This window comes from Geospiza fortis, unplaced genomic scaffold, assembly GCF_000277835.1.
Source record: "Geospiza fortis unplaced genomic scaffold, GeoFor_1.0 scaffold171, whole genome shotgun sequence".
In the NCBI taxonomy this organism is placed as follows: domain Eukaryota; kingdom Metazoa; phylum Chordata; class Aves; order Passeriformes; family Thraupidae; genus Geospiza; species Geospiza fortis.
Genome location: NW_005054313.1, coordinates 9,053,503 through 9,074,734, shown reverse-complemented (window position 1 = coordinate 9,074,734; position 21,232 = coordinate 9,053,503). Strand labels below are relative to the sequence as shown.

General features: G+C 40.8%; 1 protein-coding gene across 1 annotated transcript in view; it reads right to left on the bottom strand.

The window, feature by feature from the left end:
* The window catches only part of TMEM266 (transmembrane protein 266), a 55,792-nt gene extending 34,999 nt beyond the window's left edge, over window positions 1-20,793 (bottom strand). Inside the window, exons 1-5 of the mRNA XM_031055916.1 lie at window positions 20,690-20,793; window positions 19,612-19,752; window positions 17,383-17,571; window positions 7,129-7,283; window positions 2,889-2,962 (exon numbers count right to left, since the gene is read on the bottom strand). Of these exons, the coding sequence (XP_030911776.1) occupies window positions 2,889-2,962; window positions 7,129-7,283; window positions 17,383-17,571; window positions 19,612-19,625 (432 nt within the window). The 5' untranslated portion in view covers window positions 19,626-19,752; window positions 20,690-20,793. The remainder of the gene's footprint in view (window positions 1-2,888; window positions 2,963-7,128; window positions 7,284-17,382; window positions 17,572-19,611; window positions 19,753-20,689) is intronic.
* Between the last annotated feature and the right edge of the window lie 439 nt (window positions 20,794-21,232).

The window sequence follows — 21,232 nt, the reverse complement described above, 5'->3', positions numbered from 1 at the left end:
CTCTGAGAGCAGCTACTCAGCTCTGCTGGCAGCTGTTCTGGTGGCATTTGCCAGCTGCTGGCATGTTTAGCCCCCTCATTTTAACCAAGCAGAAAGCCAGTGGCTGTTTAACTTCAACTGCACTGCAATTACTTGCAATGCTTTGAGAGCACCATCTTTAATCAGTTGTATTCTTCTAAAACATTTAGATTTTGTGCTGAAAGTTTTATGGGTCTTAACAAGTATTTGACAACTTTGTTTGTTAACTTGAGGTCTTCCTGAAGAATTGTGGACCCACATTTACAACTAATGGGAACCAAATTACAGAATAAACACTAAACATTCAAACTTATAAAGGGTACTTCCTATGGAAACCACCTTTTTTGAACACCAGAAACCTTGAATCCTTGCTTTGAGTTGAAAAGCAAGGACTGAAGGACTCATCAATCCTCAGCAGTTGCCTGTTACACCCAGGTAAACTAATTAAACCTGCTGATCTCTGAAATATCATCCTGGCATGAACAACCACTCACTGTAACATATGATCATCTCAACAAATGATCCCAAAATCAGCTGACTCATGGTATGGGAATCAGAGGGGGAAAAAACCCCAAAACCTGAAGGGACCAAAGGAGAAAATAAAATTAAAACCTCGGAGAAAAAAACCATTTGCAATTTTTGCAGTATTTTGTAACCTCTTGGAAAAAAAATATTTGGATTACAGAAAATTATACCCTCTGTTTTTGCTCTCTTAAGACACAATTCAGCATGGACTCAACCTGGCATAAGACCAACCCCAGAAAACCCAGCAGGAAAGGTACACCTGAACTCGGATTTCCCAGACTGGTGGTCTCTGAAGCACATCCAGCTGCTCTGTGGAGCCACTTCTATCTCTGAGCTGCCAAATGAACCCATATCCAAAAATCTACCCTGGTCTGTGCACTTCACATAGCTGTCCTGTGGCCTCATTGTTCTTTGATCTAAATTCAAACCATAATCAAATAGCTGAAGGAAGCTACTCTGGAAGACAGAAGTAGATAATGAAGTGAGTGATAAGTTTATAATAAATGAGAACAGCATGTAGACAAAGTGGTCCAAATATCTAATAAAGAGAGAAAAGCCAATGCAGATCCAAAATGAGGATGGTGAGTCAGGGAAACTGTTTGGGCTCTGTGAAACACTTCTGTTACTCTTTTCCTGAAAAATACTTCTGAACAAGTTCAACCACTTTGGAGAGTACCCTGTCCCAGCAGAACTGAAACAACCAATTCCTTCCTTGAGCCAGATGAGCCCTGGCCTCAGGGAGTATCTGCAGTGCCACAAACAGCCCAGGAGCAGCTGGGCACTCAGGGAGGGACACAGGAGAAGACACTGCCTCAGGTGTCAGAGAGTGTGGAGGTGCAGGGAATGAACCCAGAGCTGCAGAGTGCAGTGCAGCAGCAGGGACTGAGCACAGGAGAGGCTTCTGCTGAGAGCAGCTGCAGAAAGGCAAGGGGTGAACGTGGCTGTGCTGCCATGCTGCCAGCAGCAGCTACAAGCTGATCCTGCTGGGAAGCTCAGGATCACAGGGAGCTCCAGGGTGCTAATCCCCACTGAGAAAAGATTCTGGAGGGGAGAGGAAAGTATTTCTTTAAAGGGAACGGACACCATCTAGCAAACCTGAGCCTTTGGGAATTGGGATAATTCACAAAGGAAAGACTACAAGTTTTTTAATTGTTTAGAGATTATTTTCAGTCATTTTACATGTAACCTTCAGCCCAGCACCACTGTCAAAGGATGGGGCCAGTAAAGGGACCTATCTGTGTATGTGCAGCAGAAGGCTGGCATGCAGAGCAGAGTGAGATCCCTGCCTGCATCACACAGTGCTTTCAGAAAGCACCCACTGACAGCACCACCTAAAAAACCCTGCTGAGAAATACAAAATGCTACATGTAAATGTTTTTCATTAGGAGCACCATGGAAATTACCAATCATATATGATGAGTATGAATTCAATACAAGTGATCCAGTAAATAATTTGCAGATATCATAGCTTTGTTTTTTGATTATTGCTTTTGTAACCGTCACCTAGTAACTATCTAAACTTTCTACAGAACAAAATCATTAATAAACCTCTCTGAATTATATTTTCTCCTGTGGAACCTGAAAAAATATTTTAAAATATTTTAAATCCAAGTTGTATTCCAATTAATAAACATAAAATGGTCATTGTGACAAGTAATATATTAAAACCTGAAAAATAGCAATAAAAGCATTTTGGAATATTTCAGGAGCAGTCTAAATGTCTCAATACCAATGATTTTTTTTTCTGGAACAAAGCTGAAAGCTCAGAAAGGCAGATTCTTCCAGTCTGGTCATTTGTTACATCATGACTAGAACCTTTTCCAGTGCATACATTCATACACACTTTGGCAAAGAAATTCACCATTTGGTTCATTCTCTGCCTAGGTCTACATGCAGCAACTTAGAATATATAAACTATCTTAAATTGTGAGAGGAGATAACTCCATTCTCAAAACAGATCTTTTTGTACAAAACTCCCATGGATCTTTATTCTTGAAGAACATAACTTCATTTAAATCCTATACTTTATACCCAGTGACACTGGTAATAAATGGATCAAACTATCCTGTCCAGTGCCTGTAGATTCAGAGATAATTATTTCCTTCTGCAGCTTACCAATTTTTATTTTTAAGGCAGTATCTTCCCTTCCATGTTCCCTTACCTGACATACAGTGCTAATTTAAATAACACTTTTTAGTTTGCTTAGTAGAAGCAGCAACAGTACATTTTTGTTTGTTTTTTTCCTCAAAATACACTGTGCTACATTATTTGCAGTCAAACTCCTGTAAAACTCTTGCTAATTCCAGTGACAACATAATGTGGTGAAAGACTTTGGTTATACATACCTCTGAAAAGAAAACAGAGAGGATGACTAGGCTGATCCAGTGAATTACTCCTGCAAACTGGGAAGCACTTGAAACTGCAATTAACATAACACAACGAAGGGTCATTATAGTAGCAGAGTGCAGCTTAGGTTTAGCATAATAATACTGCCACAAGTTACATATGGTAAAGCTTGCTTTGTCAGATTTTGCAATGAAGTACCAGAAAGAGGATGGGATGCAATGGACATGGAACTCCAGCCCTGCCAGCTGCTCACCTTCATTCACCATGTTAGCAGCTCTTCACTGGAGCTTTAACAGATCCTGCTGCTGGTTAGCAATGGCAGACACAGCTCAGGTCTTTGATGCTCTGCCACTGCTTCATGTTCTCACCCCAGTACGAGATGTGTGACTAATTCCTGTGTACCTAAAAATCCAGATCTAGGACTCAGTAAGGAAACAGAATGCTCTACTATCCCCACATTATTCCTTGTGTTCAGTATTTGACAATGCATCTCAGATGATCAGTATTTTTCAGAAACAGGTGCTTAAAAACTAATCCTTAAAATGGGCTTCAAAAGACATTTCATGCTGACAGAAAAATGCAGAAGGTTGACAGGGTCCACTAACTGAACTGATAGTGATTCCTACTCCCACATGCTCCCAAGTTTGGGCTTAGGGAATGGAGAGCAAACACACTCTCCTTCCTGCAGGGTATTTGTGAGTCTAGCATCTCCACAGCAGACAGAGCAGAGCAGTCTGTGCAGGCTCGCAGTGTCAGGGGATGACTGTGAAAGGCAAGCAGTGGCTGTGTGCACAGAGGTGCAGGGCTGCAGCAGACTTAATGATTTCACAAGAACATACTGTGCACATACTAAATGAAGAATTTTATTTTGAAATCAGAATCGATTAATATGAGAAGGAGAGGAAAAGGATGTAGGAAGAAATCAGGATACAAATAAAACTGAGTATGCCCTGCCACTGGAACCCCCACTACTGAAGCTCTTTTGGGGCTTGATGAGAGCATTTGCTGTGCTGCAGCAGAGGAACTCCTTAAAGGTGAAACAAATCGGCAGAATACAACAGAATCAAGTATCCTAAGGCACTTCTCTACCGGGCAGCCTGAAGAACGGGAAACTCTTGAGATGCAGTTTTTCCAACAGGGCTCGACTGACAGACAAGGCTCCAGCTGCCCCCTGGCGACACAGAAACATTCAGCAACCGCGATCTCGGGGGAAGCACTCCTCCTGCCAAACCCTGAGCGAGCACTGCGGGAGCTCGGAGCAGCAGCACCTGCTCTCAGCGGATGCTGTTCCTGATTTCCCGGCAGATGCACACTGCAGGGGTGCGTGTGTGTGTGATGCTGCTGCTTCGGGCAAGCCCTGACCCCGCGGGGCTGAGGCTCTGCTGCGGCCCGGGGGCGTTTCCTTTGCACGGCTCGGCAAGGGCACAGCCGGGCACAGCCAGGGCACAGCTGGGCACAGCCGGGCACAGCCAGGGCATGACTGGGCTCGGCCAGGGCACAGCTGGGCACAGCCAGGGCACAGCTGGGCTCGGCCAGGGCACAGCAAGGGCACAGCCGGGGCATAGCCCGGGAGCGCAGCCCCTCAGCCCCACACCGCTCAGGAAGGGCTGCTGCCTTCTACCCATGCATCGACTGCAGAACGAGGGTGGTACCACCATCATTTCTCCAACTCCTTTTCCCCAAAACTGCTGAAGATGAGGAATGGATAGCCTGGTCTGTATTCCTGAGGCACTAGAACCTGCCATAAGATTTTTTTTTTTAATTTTTAAAAGGAGGTACAAGTGAATTAATGCTCATCTATTTCTGCTTTTGCAGAACATCACAAGGTATTGCAATGTTATTTTGTTATTGCATGTGAGGAGCTTTGAAGACAGACTTAAAAAACCTGATTACAGAACAGAGACCTAAAACAGAACACATATTACATGTCCCTTGCTTTCTGGGGTTTCTAATTCCAGTATGAATACACTTTGTGCTAAAATACCCTAAAAGGTCTCTGACCTTTTCACATGTGCGTCCTACAGTTTGTAAATGTGGTGTTGACCTATGGAACTACCAGTTTTGTGCATGGGAGAAGTGTATCATGCAACCAAAGACTGCACCAAAAGCAGGAGAGAAAAGCTATACTCTAAACATGCCACAGCCAAAGAAAACACCAGGTTTCTTTTGTTGTGTTTTTTTTCCAGTTGGTGGGTTTGGATTTCTTCTAATAAAGGGAGGTTTCCTAAGTAATTACAGTCTATAGCATGGATTAGCAGTTGTTATTAAGGACAGAACTGGCAGTCAGGTGCCAGTAAGGTATCTTAATGCACTGCTTGGTTTTATAAAGAATAAGGAACCCTTTAAAACTGTAATTACATTTTTGAGAAACACAGTTATGGGCTAATGGCTTTTCAAAACCTCAGTGTAAATGACACACATCCCTTACAAGGCACAACTGGAATACTTAGATCAGCCTCACTGAGACAGCCTTTATCTGATTTAAAACAACATAGAAGGTATTCAAACCTGGGAAGGCAAAAAGCCTCATGGCAAGATTCATTAGCTAAAATGTAAAGTAGTAACACAAGTGGAATGGACCTGAGAAAATCCATCCTGGTGGCAGGGGCCACCTCTGAGCAGTGAAGTCACCTGGCTCAACCAAACACCTGCAGGTCATGCATAAGGTGTAAGCTGCAGAGGCTTCAGCAGTGTCATATGCACCAGACACACAGGGGAGCAATGATTCCTAAAGTAAAGCGTTCCTTAGAAGGGTCTTCAGAAAATAAATGGTGAGAAAATGGCTGCTGCCAGAGGAGAGCAACCAAAACTGTTAAAACTCAAGAGAAATCAATAGTCTTTAAAACCCTTTGTCTTTACAGGAAGTGAAAATTCTCTACATAAACAGAAAGATGTGACACCTCAATAAGTATTGCTGAAAGCTTCTTCCTTAAGGCCTTATACCCACAATTAGCATTCCTGACTTTTTCTGAAGTGGCAGACTTGTCCAAATCCTGGGCTTCCTCATCCAAAAATGGTGAGTGACCAGAGAGTAGAGAAAGTAACAGCTGTAAGGGAGTGGCCATGCCCTGAACAGTGTGTGCAGTATGGACAGATGGGTGGAAATGGGGAGCAACAGCATGGAATGACACACAGTCATTCATGTTCATCTGACAGAGTTTAAGAAATGGCTGCAATTACCAATGAAGTCCCTTAAAGTCATCTCAATACAACTGCAACACCTGAATCTTTATGCCACTATGATCAGTAGACAAATTCCAACAGTAAAAGGACTTCAACAGAATAAAAATTTGGTTTGCTCAGTTTAAAGCTGCCACAGGAGACACCAGGTACTCTTTCATGCTAAGTACTTTTGCATTTATGGGATTGTCTGAACCCCAGCTGCCATTTCAACACATCTGAGATTGCATGGAGAGATACTACAGGACATCTGAGATTGCATGGAGAGATACTAGAGGCTGCTCCTCAACATTCAGCTTAGAGGAAAGTGTTGGTGGTGGTCTGTGGTCATGTCAACTTCATATCATAAATGAAAAAGAGAAAAAAAAGAAAAAAAAAAGGTGCAATGGAAGAAAAGAAGAGTAGGGGGAAAAAAGATGAATTAAGAAGCAAAACAGCAGCATTAAAATTTCTATTGTGGAACCCGTGTAGAGTGAATTCAGATAAAGCAAAACTCCATTTAAGCCATGATTTGACTCACAGTGTGTTAGCAAAGTAGAATGAAAATCTGTCTCATTTTAGTGCATTACAAGCTAGAAGGCTGTAATTTCGAGCAGAAGTAATTAATAAGAGGTTAACACCAAGTACCCTATTTATTTTTGTATGTTCATCACTTTTGTCTCTCCACATGTGATGGGTATCAGAGACTAATGATGCACAGATTTTTCTCCTCTGCATGTATAACATGTCTGTAAAGGACAGAGCTTCTCAAGTACTAATGACAACACAGGTGAATCTCTGCATGTACACTCTGCTTGTAACCTCTGAAAATTTGTCCTGTACTGAAATTGTTATTTGACCTAGCTTTGGTCAGAATAATAAAGAAGAGACTGACTTCACTATACCAAGATTCCACAAGAACACATTTCTTACCTAGCCTAGTAATCATTTAAATGGTAGGGAAAAAACATTCCCAACGTCCTCCCCCTTCAAAAACCTCCCAGCAAGTTAAGCCTTTATTTCATCAAAATTAAAAAAAAAATTTAAAAAAATCAAAATTAAAAAAATCCTCCTACTCACACTGGAGAAGCTTTATATCTATTAGGAGTTCCAGAGTCAGAAGAATCACCACCAATACTACACAGGCTACCAGGAAACTGTTGAGACTTGCACTGAGCAAAAATACCTGCCACACAGCTGCTCGTCTCCCACAGCACGGTTTTAGCCAGTTAGATCTAAGGAAATAAAATTAAGGGAAAAACAAGAAAAGAAAAGAAGAAGTAGTGAAAAAGGAAAAGAGCTAAAGAGCAGTGAACTCAAAATTGTAAGTTCTGCTGTTATGGATACACTCAGCAATAATGCACAAAGACTCTGCAAAGTTCACTTTCACTGGATTCTTTTACTGAGAGAAATGTAAGAAAAACCTTCAGCCTGGGACCTCCCCAGCTCTGGAGTGCACTGGTGTCCAAGTGCCTTCAGTGTACTGAGTCATGCAGCCCTAATTATCATACACACATTTCTGCTTTCCTCCTGTCTCACTAGTTCTCATGTGCTCTTATTTTGACACACATGCTGCATTCATTGAGTACTGAGGCACAGCAGGACTCTACTGTTTAAAAGCTAAGAAGTTTTTAAAAATAATTTCTCTGCTACTGAATTTTCTGGCCATGCACCTTTATCCCTGCTCAACTGTGAGACGGATCTGATAAGGGCTGCCAAATTTGGGATGCAACAATCAGTCCATGACATCATGGAAAAGAACAACAGGAATCTGGGAAACACCAAAGCAGCAGCTCAGTGACTGCACAGCTAAAACTTGCCAGCAGCAAAGGCACACAGCCTGGCAGTGTCCAGCCTCTGGCCAAGGCTCTTTCACTTGGTTATTTGTCCAGCTCTCATCAGCCTGTTTGTGGATCAGGCCAAGAATTACCTTGCCAGAGTTCAGGGGAGAGCATGCACCAGGGACCACTCCCAAGCCTGGTTTGGATGAGGTCACCCTTTTTCAGTGGAAAAATAAGGTTTAGGCAGGATGCAGGAAGCTGTGAGAAGGCAGAGCTCTGAGAAGCAGAACTCAGGAGGGAAGCTGATGAAGCAGTAAATGTTGCACTACTGTTGTGCTAATGCAGAAACACATTTACAAGAGGGCTGCTAATTTTTTTTTTAGGAGAATTGGTAATAGGAATAACAGTAGCATGGACTTCAGATGTATAAAGTCCATCCCAATTCTGTTCATCCCCTAACTCCTCTCCCTCAGTATCACATCATCTCTCATCACACTGTTCTGCAAGGTTCCTGTACTGGCTCACCTCAGAAAGTTCAAATGGGATGTTTGCCTGACACTTCAGATTTTCAAAGCACTGTAAATACACATTAGGTAATGAAAAGCTAACATGATTTATTAGCCAGGGTTTAAAAAGCTGCAAGTGTGGTGCAGTAACCTCACTGTCTGACTAAAATATCACAACACAGAAATCAGAGGTGCACAAGAAGATATGGTGATACTGATCAATTCCTAATAAACAGCTCTAGACTCAGTAACTCACACTATAATCAAACACTTGGAAAAACATCACAAAATGTTCTCTGACATACTCACAAATAAGGGAGAAAGTGATGCCAAGCAGTGCTCAGAGACTTGACACTTTCAAGCAGCTTCTCAGAATTAAGCACATCAACAACACTTGTAGTCAGATTGCCTGATTGTAAAAGACCTCCTCAACTGACTCTCAAAGCTTCAGAGAAGATTTGACAAGTGTTACTATCAGCACCTTGCCCTTAGGTTAAACGTTGTTATGGCTCCAGCCTGAATACAGAATGCAATAGATTTCAAATAGGTTGTGTTAAAACATAAGGCAAAAAAAAAGCATTAGGATAGGGGCCTTTTTGCCTGCTTGATTTTTTAATGGGTTTTATTTTACATATCTCAAAACAGGGCAATTTGCTTTTAATGCAACTATGATTTTAGGCTTAGGGCTGAAGTGTTTTTAGATATTTCTAAAAACAATGAGGGGGTGGCTCTGTTTAAACAGAACAGGCTTTAGTTCTAGTCTCTGCTTACATTCATGCTCCCTTTTCCAAAAGACCCATTATGCCAGTGTTTTAATATTGCAGGGCAGCTTTTCCTATTCACAGAATCATCAGTAGAGGGCCCAAGTACCTATCTCTAAAAGCTCTGCAAAGTCAATATTTTGAAATATACCAAATGCACCGGTAAGAATAAACCAACTGTAATACTTAGCATACAACTGTAATACTTAGCATACAATACACATAACCATGATAATTATTACTCAAGCTGCTAATTACTTATAGAATCCTAAATAACATGGCATCATTCTGTCTGTTCAGTATTATTACTCAGTATTATTAACATCAATTCTAAAAAGCTTCTGAATGAAACTACCAGTTTACAATTGATAAAGCAATCAGCTTAAGAGGTGAAGTACAGCTCATGTGCTCATTTCCATTTCTACCATACTCATAAAATATATAAATTGATTTCAAAGACACAAAAGGATTTGAAATTTAAGCACTGGAGAACCACCTTCAGTTCTGTATCTAACTTGCTACACCCAGGTGAGTTTGTTACCACCTGGCCTGTGGGTGATCAGCACCTGCACAGCCCTGTCTGCAGGCTGGCACATTAACAACCACCCTGATCTCTAACACACACACACCTCACCTCTGGAACCTCTTCTAGCAGTGCAGTCTCTCTCTCTCCCCTCTGATGGGCAAGGGCTCATCTATTCACAGAAATCTGGGTTTGGAGAAAAACAAACCCCTACCAGAATTAGTGTGGGTTTGAACTTACCTTCCAAATTCTGGCCATTTCACTTGTGACACTGCAAAGCTACACTTTAAGCTCAGATTAGAAAGGCAGCTACATAGAATTTTCAAAAAAACCAAACAAACCAAAATACAACTTAAACAGCTGATAAATTTATGAAGAGATTTCATAATAACCATAGACAAGTAAAAGACCATTTTCCCTCGCTTCAGACAAAAAAAACCCCAAACCAAACAAAAAGAAAACCAAATTGCCAAAACCCCACAAACTAGCAAAAAAGTCCCCTATTCTGTTCAGAGAATAAGCACACATTCTCTTGGTGTCCTGACTGTGTTTGCTTAAATTCACACACAAGTGTGACTTTGGAAAACATTCCTGCATGATTTCAAACAGGTCAATCAGGTATTTCAGCTAATTTGTCTCTACAACAGAAATATCATTTACCTTTCCTGCAATGCCTGGATGAAGTAAATAAACGTACTAGCACAGGAAATTTTTATTTGTTGGTGACATTGAGCTGTAAAGCTCTGTTCTGAGACATTAAAATACATTTAGTGGAATTTTACCAGGGGTAGTTTTTTTAAAAGATACTTTCACACATGGCTTCATCCAAAACCAATCTGTCATCATCCTGCTAGCCTTACTAATAAACAGCTTGGGAAATACAGAACATAAGGCAAAACTGGTAAAGGTTGAACATATTTGTCTGGTAAGGAACCACTACAAACAGTATTTTCAAGCTGTTAACAGCTGTCACTGTTTCTATTTTCTGGTATTGTAAACAAATACCCCAAAATCTGCATTATACCTTACCCTGTCTTTTTTTTTCTTTCTTTTGGCTAAACGGCAAGTGTTTGCACCTTACAAGATGGTTATGATCAGAAAACAGAAGGATGGATGAGATCCAAATTGCTATCTCAAGGAGCAGAAAGGCCATGGTCAGGAAGTGGCAGGAACACAGGCTAAGTAACAAACCAAACTGTGGCTGAGCCAACACAGACAGCAGAGCCTCACAGCAGGCTGCAGGGAGCAGCTGGAGCCCTGGAGCAGGAACTCCAAGCAACACACACAGCTCTGCACCTCTCTTATGGACTTCTACAAGCCTGGTTTAACTACAGAACTTTAAATATTGACAACACTCTCATCTTTTTACCCCTAAAACTTGTACTATTTCAAACCCCATGGAAGACTTCTTGGAAGACTCCCGCAAAACTCTGCTGCCCAAATGGCAAGAGAGATTCCTCCATTTTTCTCCCCAAACTCACCCAAGGCCAGTTTATACACACTCATTCTTGTGCCAATATTATTCTTTGCTTGATTAGGTCTTTTCCCCAGCTGGCAGTCTGTCCACGATGCCCTGCACACAGCAATGGCAGCCACGTGTGTAATTCAATTAAAGCCCATGCTTTTTGTGGAACACAGCCTCTGTAACTATCCCTAGCAGCCTCTTCTGCGTGTGAATACAGACAACTGGAGCAGGACATAATATTTTACAATAGGCTTAATTAATTAATTACATGAATGCTTCCCAGCTCTATTTGAAGTACTTGAAGCTTTCTAGGATCATTTGTGCTTTCTTTATAGGTGTGTATCACACCATTTGCTCACAGACATCCAGTGATTACCTGGCCTTTTACTCCTCTCACTAGAAAACTGCTTGCTAGATTTTTCCTTTTTATGCTAAAATCTTTAGTGCAATATAACATCAGCCTCAAAAACTCCCTTTAAGAAACATAGGAACAGCCATACTAGAATGTACTGAACCAAGGCTTGGCACCCTGTCTCTAACAGTGGTCACGAGTAGATGTCTCAAGATGTCTCAGAACACAGCAAACACAAAATCCTTCCCCTTAACATTCTCACAGAATCCAACTCTTTTCCATTTCATCACTTCCTGAGACAGATGTGTTTTCTCAGGCTGTGTTTAGTGAACTTCAGTGACTTTCTCCTCCACAAACTTGTTCAACCTCCCCTTGTGGGGATAAGCTGCTCTCAGCCACACATCCTTCAGAAGGTAGCTTCAGGCATCTACTGCCCTCTGTGCCAAGAGCAAACTCCTTTTGTTTCTTTGGAACTGGGCTTTAATCTATTAATGTACCTTAGAGACTGTATTGGGAGGGGGGTGTGTGGGTGTCAAACCTATTTTAACCTCTCTGTGTCACAGACTTTGTATTATCAATCAAATCTCAATCAGCCTTCTCTTACCCAGCCTGCAGAGTCCTAGTTTACATTAATCTCCACTGGAAGACGTATCACATCTTTGATCACTGCTTTTCTTTGATTCTTTTCCAGTTCTTTTATAGCTACCATACTCTTTCTGACAGGGATCAGAACGGCACCCGTGTTCAAGACATGGACAAAGCTTGGATATACAGAGAGGCACAACAACAGCCTCTTATTCTCTGCTCTTTCTCCTAAGCAATCCTAAAATCTGATTTGCTTTTACACTGCTGCTCAGCATTTAGCTGTTTTTTTTTTTACAGACCTGCCTTCTAGACAAATACTCCTCTTTTCCACATTTCCTCTTTGTCCTATGGCTTATTCATATTTCAATATTTGCCCCAAGTCATATCTTCCCCAATTTAGACAATTAATTCCACTGTCAAGCCAGACAAATTAGACTCATGTAATTTCCAGTCTCCAATAAAGAGCTTTGCAAACAGTCATCTGTGGACTACAAATGCTACATTTCTATCCTCAAAAACTGTCTGGGAAAAGCAAGTTCTGTTGGAAAAATACAGAAAAATCTCCAAACCAAAAAACCCTTAAAATCGCTGAGCTAGAAAATTAATTCTTTGTCTTACTTACAGTACTGCTCTCTCTACCAATTGATAAAAGACATGGGGGGGACACACTCAAAGCACTGAGGCACTGGGATAAACACAGTAATGAGCTACTCTGGAAAACAAAATTTACCAAGAGGAACACTTAAAAGGCTGTACAGAAACAGAAATTTCTAAATCACTGAACACCTCTAACATAGCCCAAAATTTAATGTTTTCCCTACTGAAGAACTGGGCACCTCAGAGGTTCTGTTGAGCTGACTGCTCCTTTTCTGCTGCAGTGCAGGTCTGTTTTGGACCACAGCACCGAGAGCAGCAGTGATAAAGTGCTGCACAAAGAACAGATCAGCACTACAGTCTCATTCACTGTATCCTCATGGTAGGATTTTGCACCATCTTTCTGGATTCAGGCTATGGCTGGCAGCTAAAACTAAAATTACAACTCACTTTTGTAAATAGGAGCTTGCTTGCTACACAAAATAGTTGTGACATCTAAAACCACTGCACTCTATCTTGGGCTTGGACCTCATTATTCACCATTATTCCAGATCCAAGATCTGCAGAGGTGCAGAAAACTTTTCAGAAAATGGACTATTTTAATTATGCCACCAGATAAAGACAAGAAAAGCAGAAAACAAGAGAAATGTGATAACTTGATCTTTTAGATAAAGCACCTTTAAGTTTTGTAGAAAGCACAAGTAAAATACCTCAAAAAAAAAATCAAAGTAACATCTGAAAGATTAATCTGAAAAGCAAAACAATAGCACCTACTTGGTACAATTACAAAAGACAGACTGAAGGAAGAGACTTTTTTCCCCTCAGGATGGGTGAATACATTTACCAGTAGTCTTGTAACCAGTTTAAAATGAGAGCTCCCAGCTTTTCTCTGTGTTAACCTCTGCATCTCTGTAAATAGACTTCTGTTCAGTTTTGGTTTCCCTTCCTTTCTCTCCCCGTCCTTATGGTTTTCGCTGATATTCCCACTGTTTAATGCACTTTCTAGCTGTGACCATACAAATCTAAGGCTATGAACAGATGATCATAAATTATTAAATTACAACAGCCTATTTACAGCTAATGTCAAATGAGTTGCATTAACTGTGAACTCACAAACTTTAGAGTTTTGATGTAAAACACAGGATTTGAAAACACTTTCATGTTTCAAATGTTTAACATTAAAACTCAAGAGCTGCAATTTAAAACAAATACAACAAATAATTAAAAAGTTGGTGTACATCTCTCCCCCTTGTTTCTCAACTCCAATAAACACAGCTCTTCATCAAGAGAGAGGCTGACTGTCTATCTGCATATTCACACAATAAAACACACTCTGTAGTGCAACTATCTGTCAACTTTTTTATCATTTATTGTGATCGATACCTATTAACTGGAACTTATATAAAATATAGGAAGGAGAGTTTTTCCTTCTCCATGTATTACTTTCTGCATGTTGTCAATTTTTCTGCTATTCTCCATCACTTTCATTGGACTTGATGCAAAAAAAGCAGAAGAAAGAAACTATTTTTTGAATAACAGAATACTTGATTGGAAAAAAACCCCTAAGAGTGGCATTTAAAGCAATCTTAATATTTAAAAATCATCTCACCTTTCTGGGTAATTAGACTCCTTAAAGAAATGCTGGCATACTCTTTTCATGCAAACTGAGTTCAATACAACCACAGCCTCTCCAGTAAATTCAGGACAACACATTTTGTATTTTGTTTGAGGGTTTCAGGTAGAGCAGAAAGGTTTTTCTTGCCTGATTACCCTTTCACTACCTACAGGTGTACATCAGGGACAGGCATAACTTGCCTCTAACCTGCAGTCCTTTCTTTCTGGCTTAGCACAGAGATCAGCATTGTCATCTAAATGTCTGACAAAACCAGCTCAAGCTGTCCACAAATCCTTCGACAACACCAACACATAGGAACTGACTGCCCTGAGAATTTGATATGAAAAGGCAAAGACCTCTCAAACTGCACAAAGTAAGGCTTTATTCCAGTATTAAAGCCACAGAAATGGCAGCTTAGATACAGTCTGTATAACAAGTTAAAGACAGACCATAACTTACTTTCTTTTTCCTTTTCCTTCTCATTTCTTTCTTTTCTTGTTGGAGGGGTAGCTAGTGTGATGCCATGTGAGTTTCCAGGCACACCATGAGGGTTATGACCCACCTATTCCTGATCACCTATTAATACCAGCTTTATTAAGAGAAATATTCCCTCAGATGAAACAAAAAGCTCCCCCAGGGAGCAACCAGGTCAAATTTGTGCTTGGACCCTGAACACCTTGTAGCCTTAAAGAAGAAAAGGTCAAGGAAAACCTTGTGTGCTCCTTGGGGTGCACAGAGCAACACCATTAAATCAGGAGCCTCCTTTCCTGCCCTCTCCTTCAGCCCTAGCCTGAAGGCTCTCTTGGAGAGAGGAAATGGAGACTTACAGGTGAACACCCAGAGTATCTCCCCCTGCACTCTGCACAGCAGCACTGGGGTAACAGAGCCTCAGTCACAAAGATGGATGCTGGCAGAAACTACAGGGATTTTTGCCATTTTCTGCCACCTTTTTTGCTGCCCTCCCCACATCCCCCTCTTTGCACCTAAGGCAGATGTGGCTGCCAGACCCTGGATCAAACTGATCTGACCTGCCCCACCTCCTCCTCACTGGGATTGGAGCCATTCACAATGAACAAGGCCATGGCAAAGAAATGACACCGCATCCATAAAACCAGACATATTCCCAACCAAGCTAGGAGGTGGCACAGGGATAGTATTTTACTTTGGTAAACAGGGATAGTATTTCACTTTGCTGCTGGGCTTATGAAGCCCGGCTCTGCTCCTAAATTTCTCAGGGCATCAGTTGTCATGGATGCTTCTGAAAGGAAGAAGCCACCATTCCCACAAAGCAGCTGAACACACTTAGCCAAAATGCATTGGTATGTCCAAACTTAAGCTCTGAACTTTCTACAGAGAATGTGCTCTACAGCTGGGAGGTGTGGAGGGCACCTGCTTATTTCCATTCAGACTGACAAAGCCACAAAAGAAGTCTGAGTGAAGGGAGAGATCTCTGCTGAGGAAAACAGTAACAAGCCTATTTCCATGTTTAAGACTGCAAAGCTTCTCAAATGGTTATAGTGAGAGACCCGCGCCCTTTGGCACAGTGAAGAACTGAGTTTTAGATCACAAAATTCTATAAAAATGCATATTTGAACTAAACTGGTACTGACTCAGCACCAAAATAGCCTGAGGATTACACCTGCATACTTAAATTAATTTTCAAGTGCCTCTTTTGCTATGCAGGGTATTTTATGTTACAGTTGTAGCGTACTTATATAACCTACTCGAAATGTATTTCCCCTTGTTTAGAGTAACAGCCTTTTGGAGAAGTCTCATAAAGTCCAATTTGGAAAGCAATTAAAGGCAAGAGCCTTCCCCACATCTTGCTTCCTGAGTACCCCCCAGAATACCTGCTGAGCTCAGATCAAGCAGGTCTCTGCTGATTACAGAGCACAGGTTGAAATGTACTGAGCTGTTAATAAATGGAGCCTTATATAAAACCTTCCAAAGTCTTCAGCAGGGAGCATTCTCCATGGCTCACTGGGAAGGGCTCTCCCTGGACCTCAGTGACAGTGGAGCAGCTCTGTGCTCAGTGTGACACCCAGGGGAACAGCAGGCACAGAACCAGGGAGGGCAGGCCCCAGTGCCCAGCCCATTTCTGTCCCGAGGGATGTTAAACACAGCGTTATCATTCCTGCCAAATGCACCTTCCTGCTCAGCAATCCAGCAACTGTACCTCTATCCCCCTCCTTCCCACACACACTAGAAGTGTACCCTAGCACTTTGCTGCCCTCACTGCTCTCTGCTGCAATTCAAGCTTTTTACTTCTTGTCCTAAACATCATGGAGATCAGTACCAGGCTGCTCCCTTCCCTACTGAAGGCTCTTGGAAGCTCCCCTCAAAGTCTCTTTGTCATGTGAAACACAGTTATTTCAATCAGTACTCCACAGCAGGTTTTCTGAGCCTCTAATCATTCTCACTGCCTTCCTCTGGATTCTCTCCAGCTGACCCAAATCTTTCATAAAGAATTTAGTACAGCAGTCCACCTACAGCCACTTCAAGCCTGAACCAGGCATAAGGATGACTTCTAATGTCCTGCAGGGCAACAGTGCTACATAATCTGACACTGGGCTATGTTTGGGCACATGCTATGAACTGATTAAGATCCTTTATTGCAATGAACCAGGAACCACCTTTCTATGAAAACGGGAGCAGTATGTATATACTGTGTACATTACCAAAGACAACATTCTCACATTAGCAAACGACACAATTCACATTACTGGGTGGCAAGTCCACTCTCTGTCCTGGAATCAGCAGTACCAGACATTATCTCTCAGTCAGGAGATGTACAGTTATGTCCAAGAGTCACAGCAGCCAATTCTCAGCATCCTCAAACACCTTTCTCAAGGAGCTTTCACCAGACCATTCTGCTTGTCTGACAGGCCAGGTATTTCATCTGTTTTTTCCCTGAGATAAAGCTTCCAGACTGTGGTCAAACAGTACCTATGAACCACTTAAAATGATAAACAGCTCTGAACCAGCCCAGATTAGTGATATTAGAAAAGGCCCCTTCCCTCCTGTGACAATAATTTTACATAGAGTTTAAGGACAACTGGCTGCACTACTCCAGCTTAAGGTTTGCTGTTTAACAGGCGATGAAAGTCCTGTAACCTAAAACTACATGACAAAAATCTGCCCCTTGTACTTACCCTTCTCTTTGGTACTCCTCATCCAAATTTGGCAAAAGCTGGGACCCAGCCACAGACAGATCAAGTGCAGCTAAAGGTAGATCTCGATAAGCAAAATTAACAAGCTGCACAGGAGCAATGCTTTTGGTCTCTTCTTCCACTTGTTGGGAAATGATCTCAACTTCTGAAACACTGCCTTCAATTGTAGGCCTGGAAATGTAATAAACACACATACACACAAAAACAAATAGAAATGAGCAAGCAAGTAAAAGGCAGTTAGAGACAAGAACTTCATGGGATCCTAAAGAGCCAACAACTTAAAAGGCCTCTGCAAGGTCATTGAGGAGGTGTTGTCATTAAAGAGGCAGATCAAATCTCTCCAAACTTCAGGAGATCTCACTGTAATCAACAGAAACCTCACACAGGAGAACAACTTTCACTCTGCTGAATCTGCTTCAGAAGCACTAAATAAAAATGGGTGTGTACAAACAAATAGAGAAAAAATGCACGAGCCCAAAAGGAAAATATTTATGGAAAACAGAAAGGAGGCATGTAACTATGCCAACTAAAGACTCACTGCTTTCTAAGTTAGATTGGTGAGCAGTGAATAGCTAGGCTTTTAAATTACTATATACAAACCAACTGTTAGCTACTAGGTGCAGTTGAAGCCCTCTTCCAGCAGATTTGAATACTGATTCAAACAGTTGTGACAGATGACAGCTTTGTTACACTCACCTAAAAAGGATCATTCTGTTACAAGTTATTTCAAAATAGTACTGAAAGGGAACAGTGATTCAGGAGAATTAGGGCCTCCTCCATAAAGATTATCTTAAGCAACCTTATGTACAGCTTCTAAATCTGATCAGGTATTGTTACAGCAGCCCACTATCAATAATGGGAACTCCGTGCAGCTAAAAACAGTCTGACAATGTGTATGTCTCCCACATTTAGAACAAGATACTACTTCTGTAGGAATTCTGTTAGCATTAGTGCATGCACAGGATGACTTGGCTCAGGACACACCTTGCATGTCAAGGGCTGATCTTTGCAGCACCCAGCAAAGCTGCTTGCCCTGTTTGATTCCAAGGATGTGCAAGCACAAACTCTTTCAGCTTTTGTCTAGGGGAGCCTGGTAACTTTGGAAGAAATCTCAGGCTACTGTCGGAGGTTTACAGCAGATGTAAAGACATTCTTTTTCCACAGGGATATATTTAAAAAGTTCTTAGTACCCTGTGTTATTTGACTGCAAAAATTGCATTTTATTTTAAAGAAGCTTATTAAAATCTTCCAGCAATTTAAGCAACCTGGTTAGCAGTTCCTTTTTTTTCCCCAAAAATAAGAGGTTACTTTAGAAGATCACTTAACTGGTACATCTTGTATAAGGATATCATTTAAGGATGTGGGTGAAGGAACTAAAGTTCTATGTTGAAAGTTTCCACTGATCTGAGCTTTACCATTAGACTAATTCTTTCAGATGGAAGACATTATTCTTGAATGAAAAGGAACTAAATGCTGCCAGAATTACCAAGAAAGTAAAATGCTGTTATATGTAGAGTATTTGGCAGGGAAAGGCTGCAGCTGTGTCATACTGTGGCAGAAAAAGCAGGTAAAAGGAAGTACTATCTGAACAACCTAAAAGCTTTTCTTTTATTCATGTCTAACTAATAAAGGAAAGTAATGAGATTCTTTAGTTTCCAACAGAACTGTATTCTTCTGTAAACAAGAATCTTCTGATTCTAAAATCAGAAACCCAGAGGTAAAAGCTAATTTTAGCAAGAATTTTCTTTGCTTTTCACCTTTAATGCCACTCTGTGGACCTGTACCTTTCTAAGTCCAGGCTGGTTCAGTTTTGCATGAAAGAGCATGCAGTAATCCAATTTCCAGTAGTATAAAAGAAACAGGGTTGGTGCAACCTTCCCTCCCCCAACAGTATTGAGTTTCTGTATTCTTAGACAGACTATATGACAAATAAAGTCTGATTTGATTGAAAAGAAAACCAAACAGACTGGTGTTGGCAGACAGATTTGGTGGCAAGAAAAATAAACAGATCTGAAAATAACACAACATACTAGTTTTCAGCCACTGCTGTTAGTAATGCACATCAGCCATGCCTTACAGCATCACTCATGTAGTTTCTGCTAACTCACAATCTTTAGAGAAATACAAAACCTCCAGGATGTCACATCATTGTCCTCCAGGTAGCAGCCTGTTCCCTTTCATTTAAAGTAATTTGTATCACATGGTACTTACTGAGGATTGGTCATGTTGGAGGATGCAACCAAATCAGCAGTGGTTCCAATGTTTAACTACTTCCAGCTGCTCTGCATTAAAGTTCTAGCTTTGCAAGATTAGGTCTCGGTGAGAAGCAAAACAAGGTTATCTGAAACACAGCTGAAAGAAATCCAAAGGGCTACAATGACTTCTGTTTTCATGTTGCAAATGTGATTAATAGGTCAGCTTTCCCCCCCGTGATTCTTTTTCGAAGTGTTTTTATTCCAGGTTAATTCCTCCATATTATGGAAGCTGTAAAGTTACAGTGCATTTACTTTTACACACTGACACATACATAATTCCATAAGAACACAGGTCTTGTTTCAATCCACTAGATTGTTGAGAAAATAACCAAGATCAGAGGGGGAAGGGGATTTTCAGAGAAAACTTCAGGAGAGTAAATTCTATTGAAAGACAATATTTTACACGTTGTAGACATAAACATTAATATTGTCAATGACGTTTGGGGGTTTTGTTCTCCATTTTCCAGTTTGAACTGTTCCTGACTCCCTTTGCTATCTTAGGATGTCTCTTCCAAAAATTAAATCATGTCATCAAGCATTCTAGATGGGCTGTTATCAGGATAGTATTTTGATCAACAAAACTCAGTAACACATTTGGAAAAGGCAAGATCTCCACTTGTCCTGTACCTGGAGCAATGCATGGCCACCAGAGCAAAAGAGGACAAGCCTGTGAGAATGAAACCTACTGATACACAGGTTTTGGGAGCAGGAAAAATAAGGAATACCACACAACAAACAAAAGCTCTTAAAAATCATGAGCGACCTTGTGAAGCTTTTGTGAAGATTAGATGCTACAGAATTTTTTAAAGTAACATAAAAACAGACTCTAATTTTGATTAAACAGAAATAAATATTGGCAAATTGGAATGACTTACAATAACACCAATGATCATGAAAAATGCTCTTATACTAAACTTTACCCTAGAGTCACAGGCTGAATTGTTAGTCAAGTATTTACAGTGCAGACATACAAATGTAGCTACATTAAGATCCTTAACAATCACATCATACAAAAAAGTAAAATTGGAACTTACATCTTTTGTAGAGCCATTTCCAAGGCTTTATTCCATGTTTTGTAATTTTACAAAAATGCAAAATGTAGCCAATGCATTTTCACATTTTCCAGATAATGTGCCTGGAAAAGATGCAAGAAAAAAAGTTCTACACTGTGATCACCCTCCTCAGGTAGGTAAGTCAGCCAAAAGCAATTTAATTTCATATGAAGAGGACAACTTTAAAACAAAAGACTACTCATACTTTAGAAAGACACAAACCTTCCATTTATTTACAATCTTGTAATACTTCTAAGGACAGAGTAAGAAGGAAATGTTTTTCAGATGAAGCTTTGCTAACACAGCAGAAACTTGATTTCATATCCATTCAAGTATCAATGGGAGTCTATTCCCCGGTCTTTGTACACCTTAAATTATTTCATTTAGTATACCCCCTAAGGCAGCAAAATACTAAAACATTTGCCTAAATTTATGAATATTTCAATCACACAGAGCTTTCTGATGCAAACTCTTGCACCTACCAGCACAGCAAAACCACAATATAAGACTCAGACTTGTTTTGCA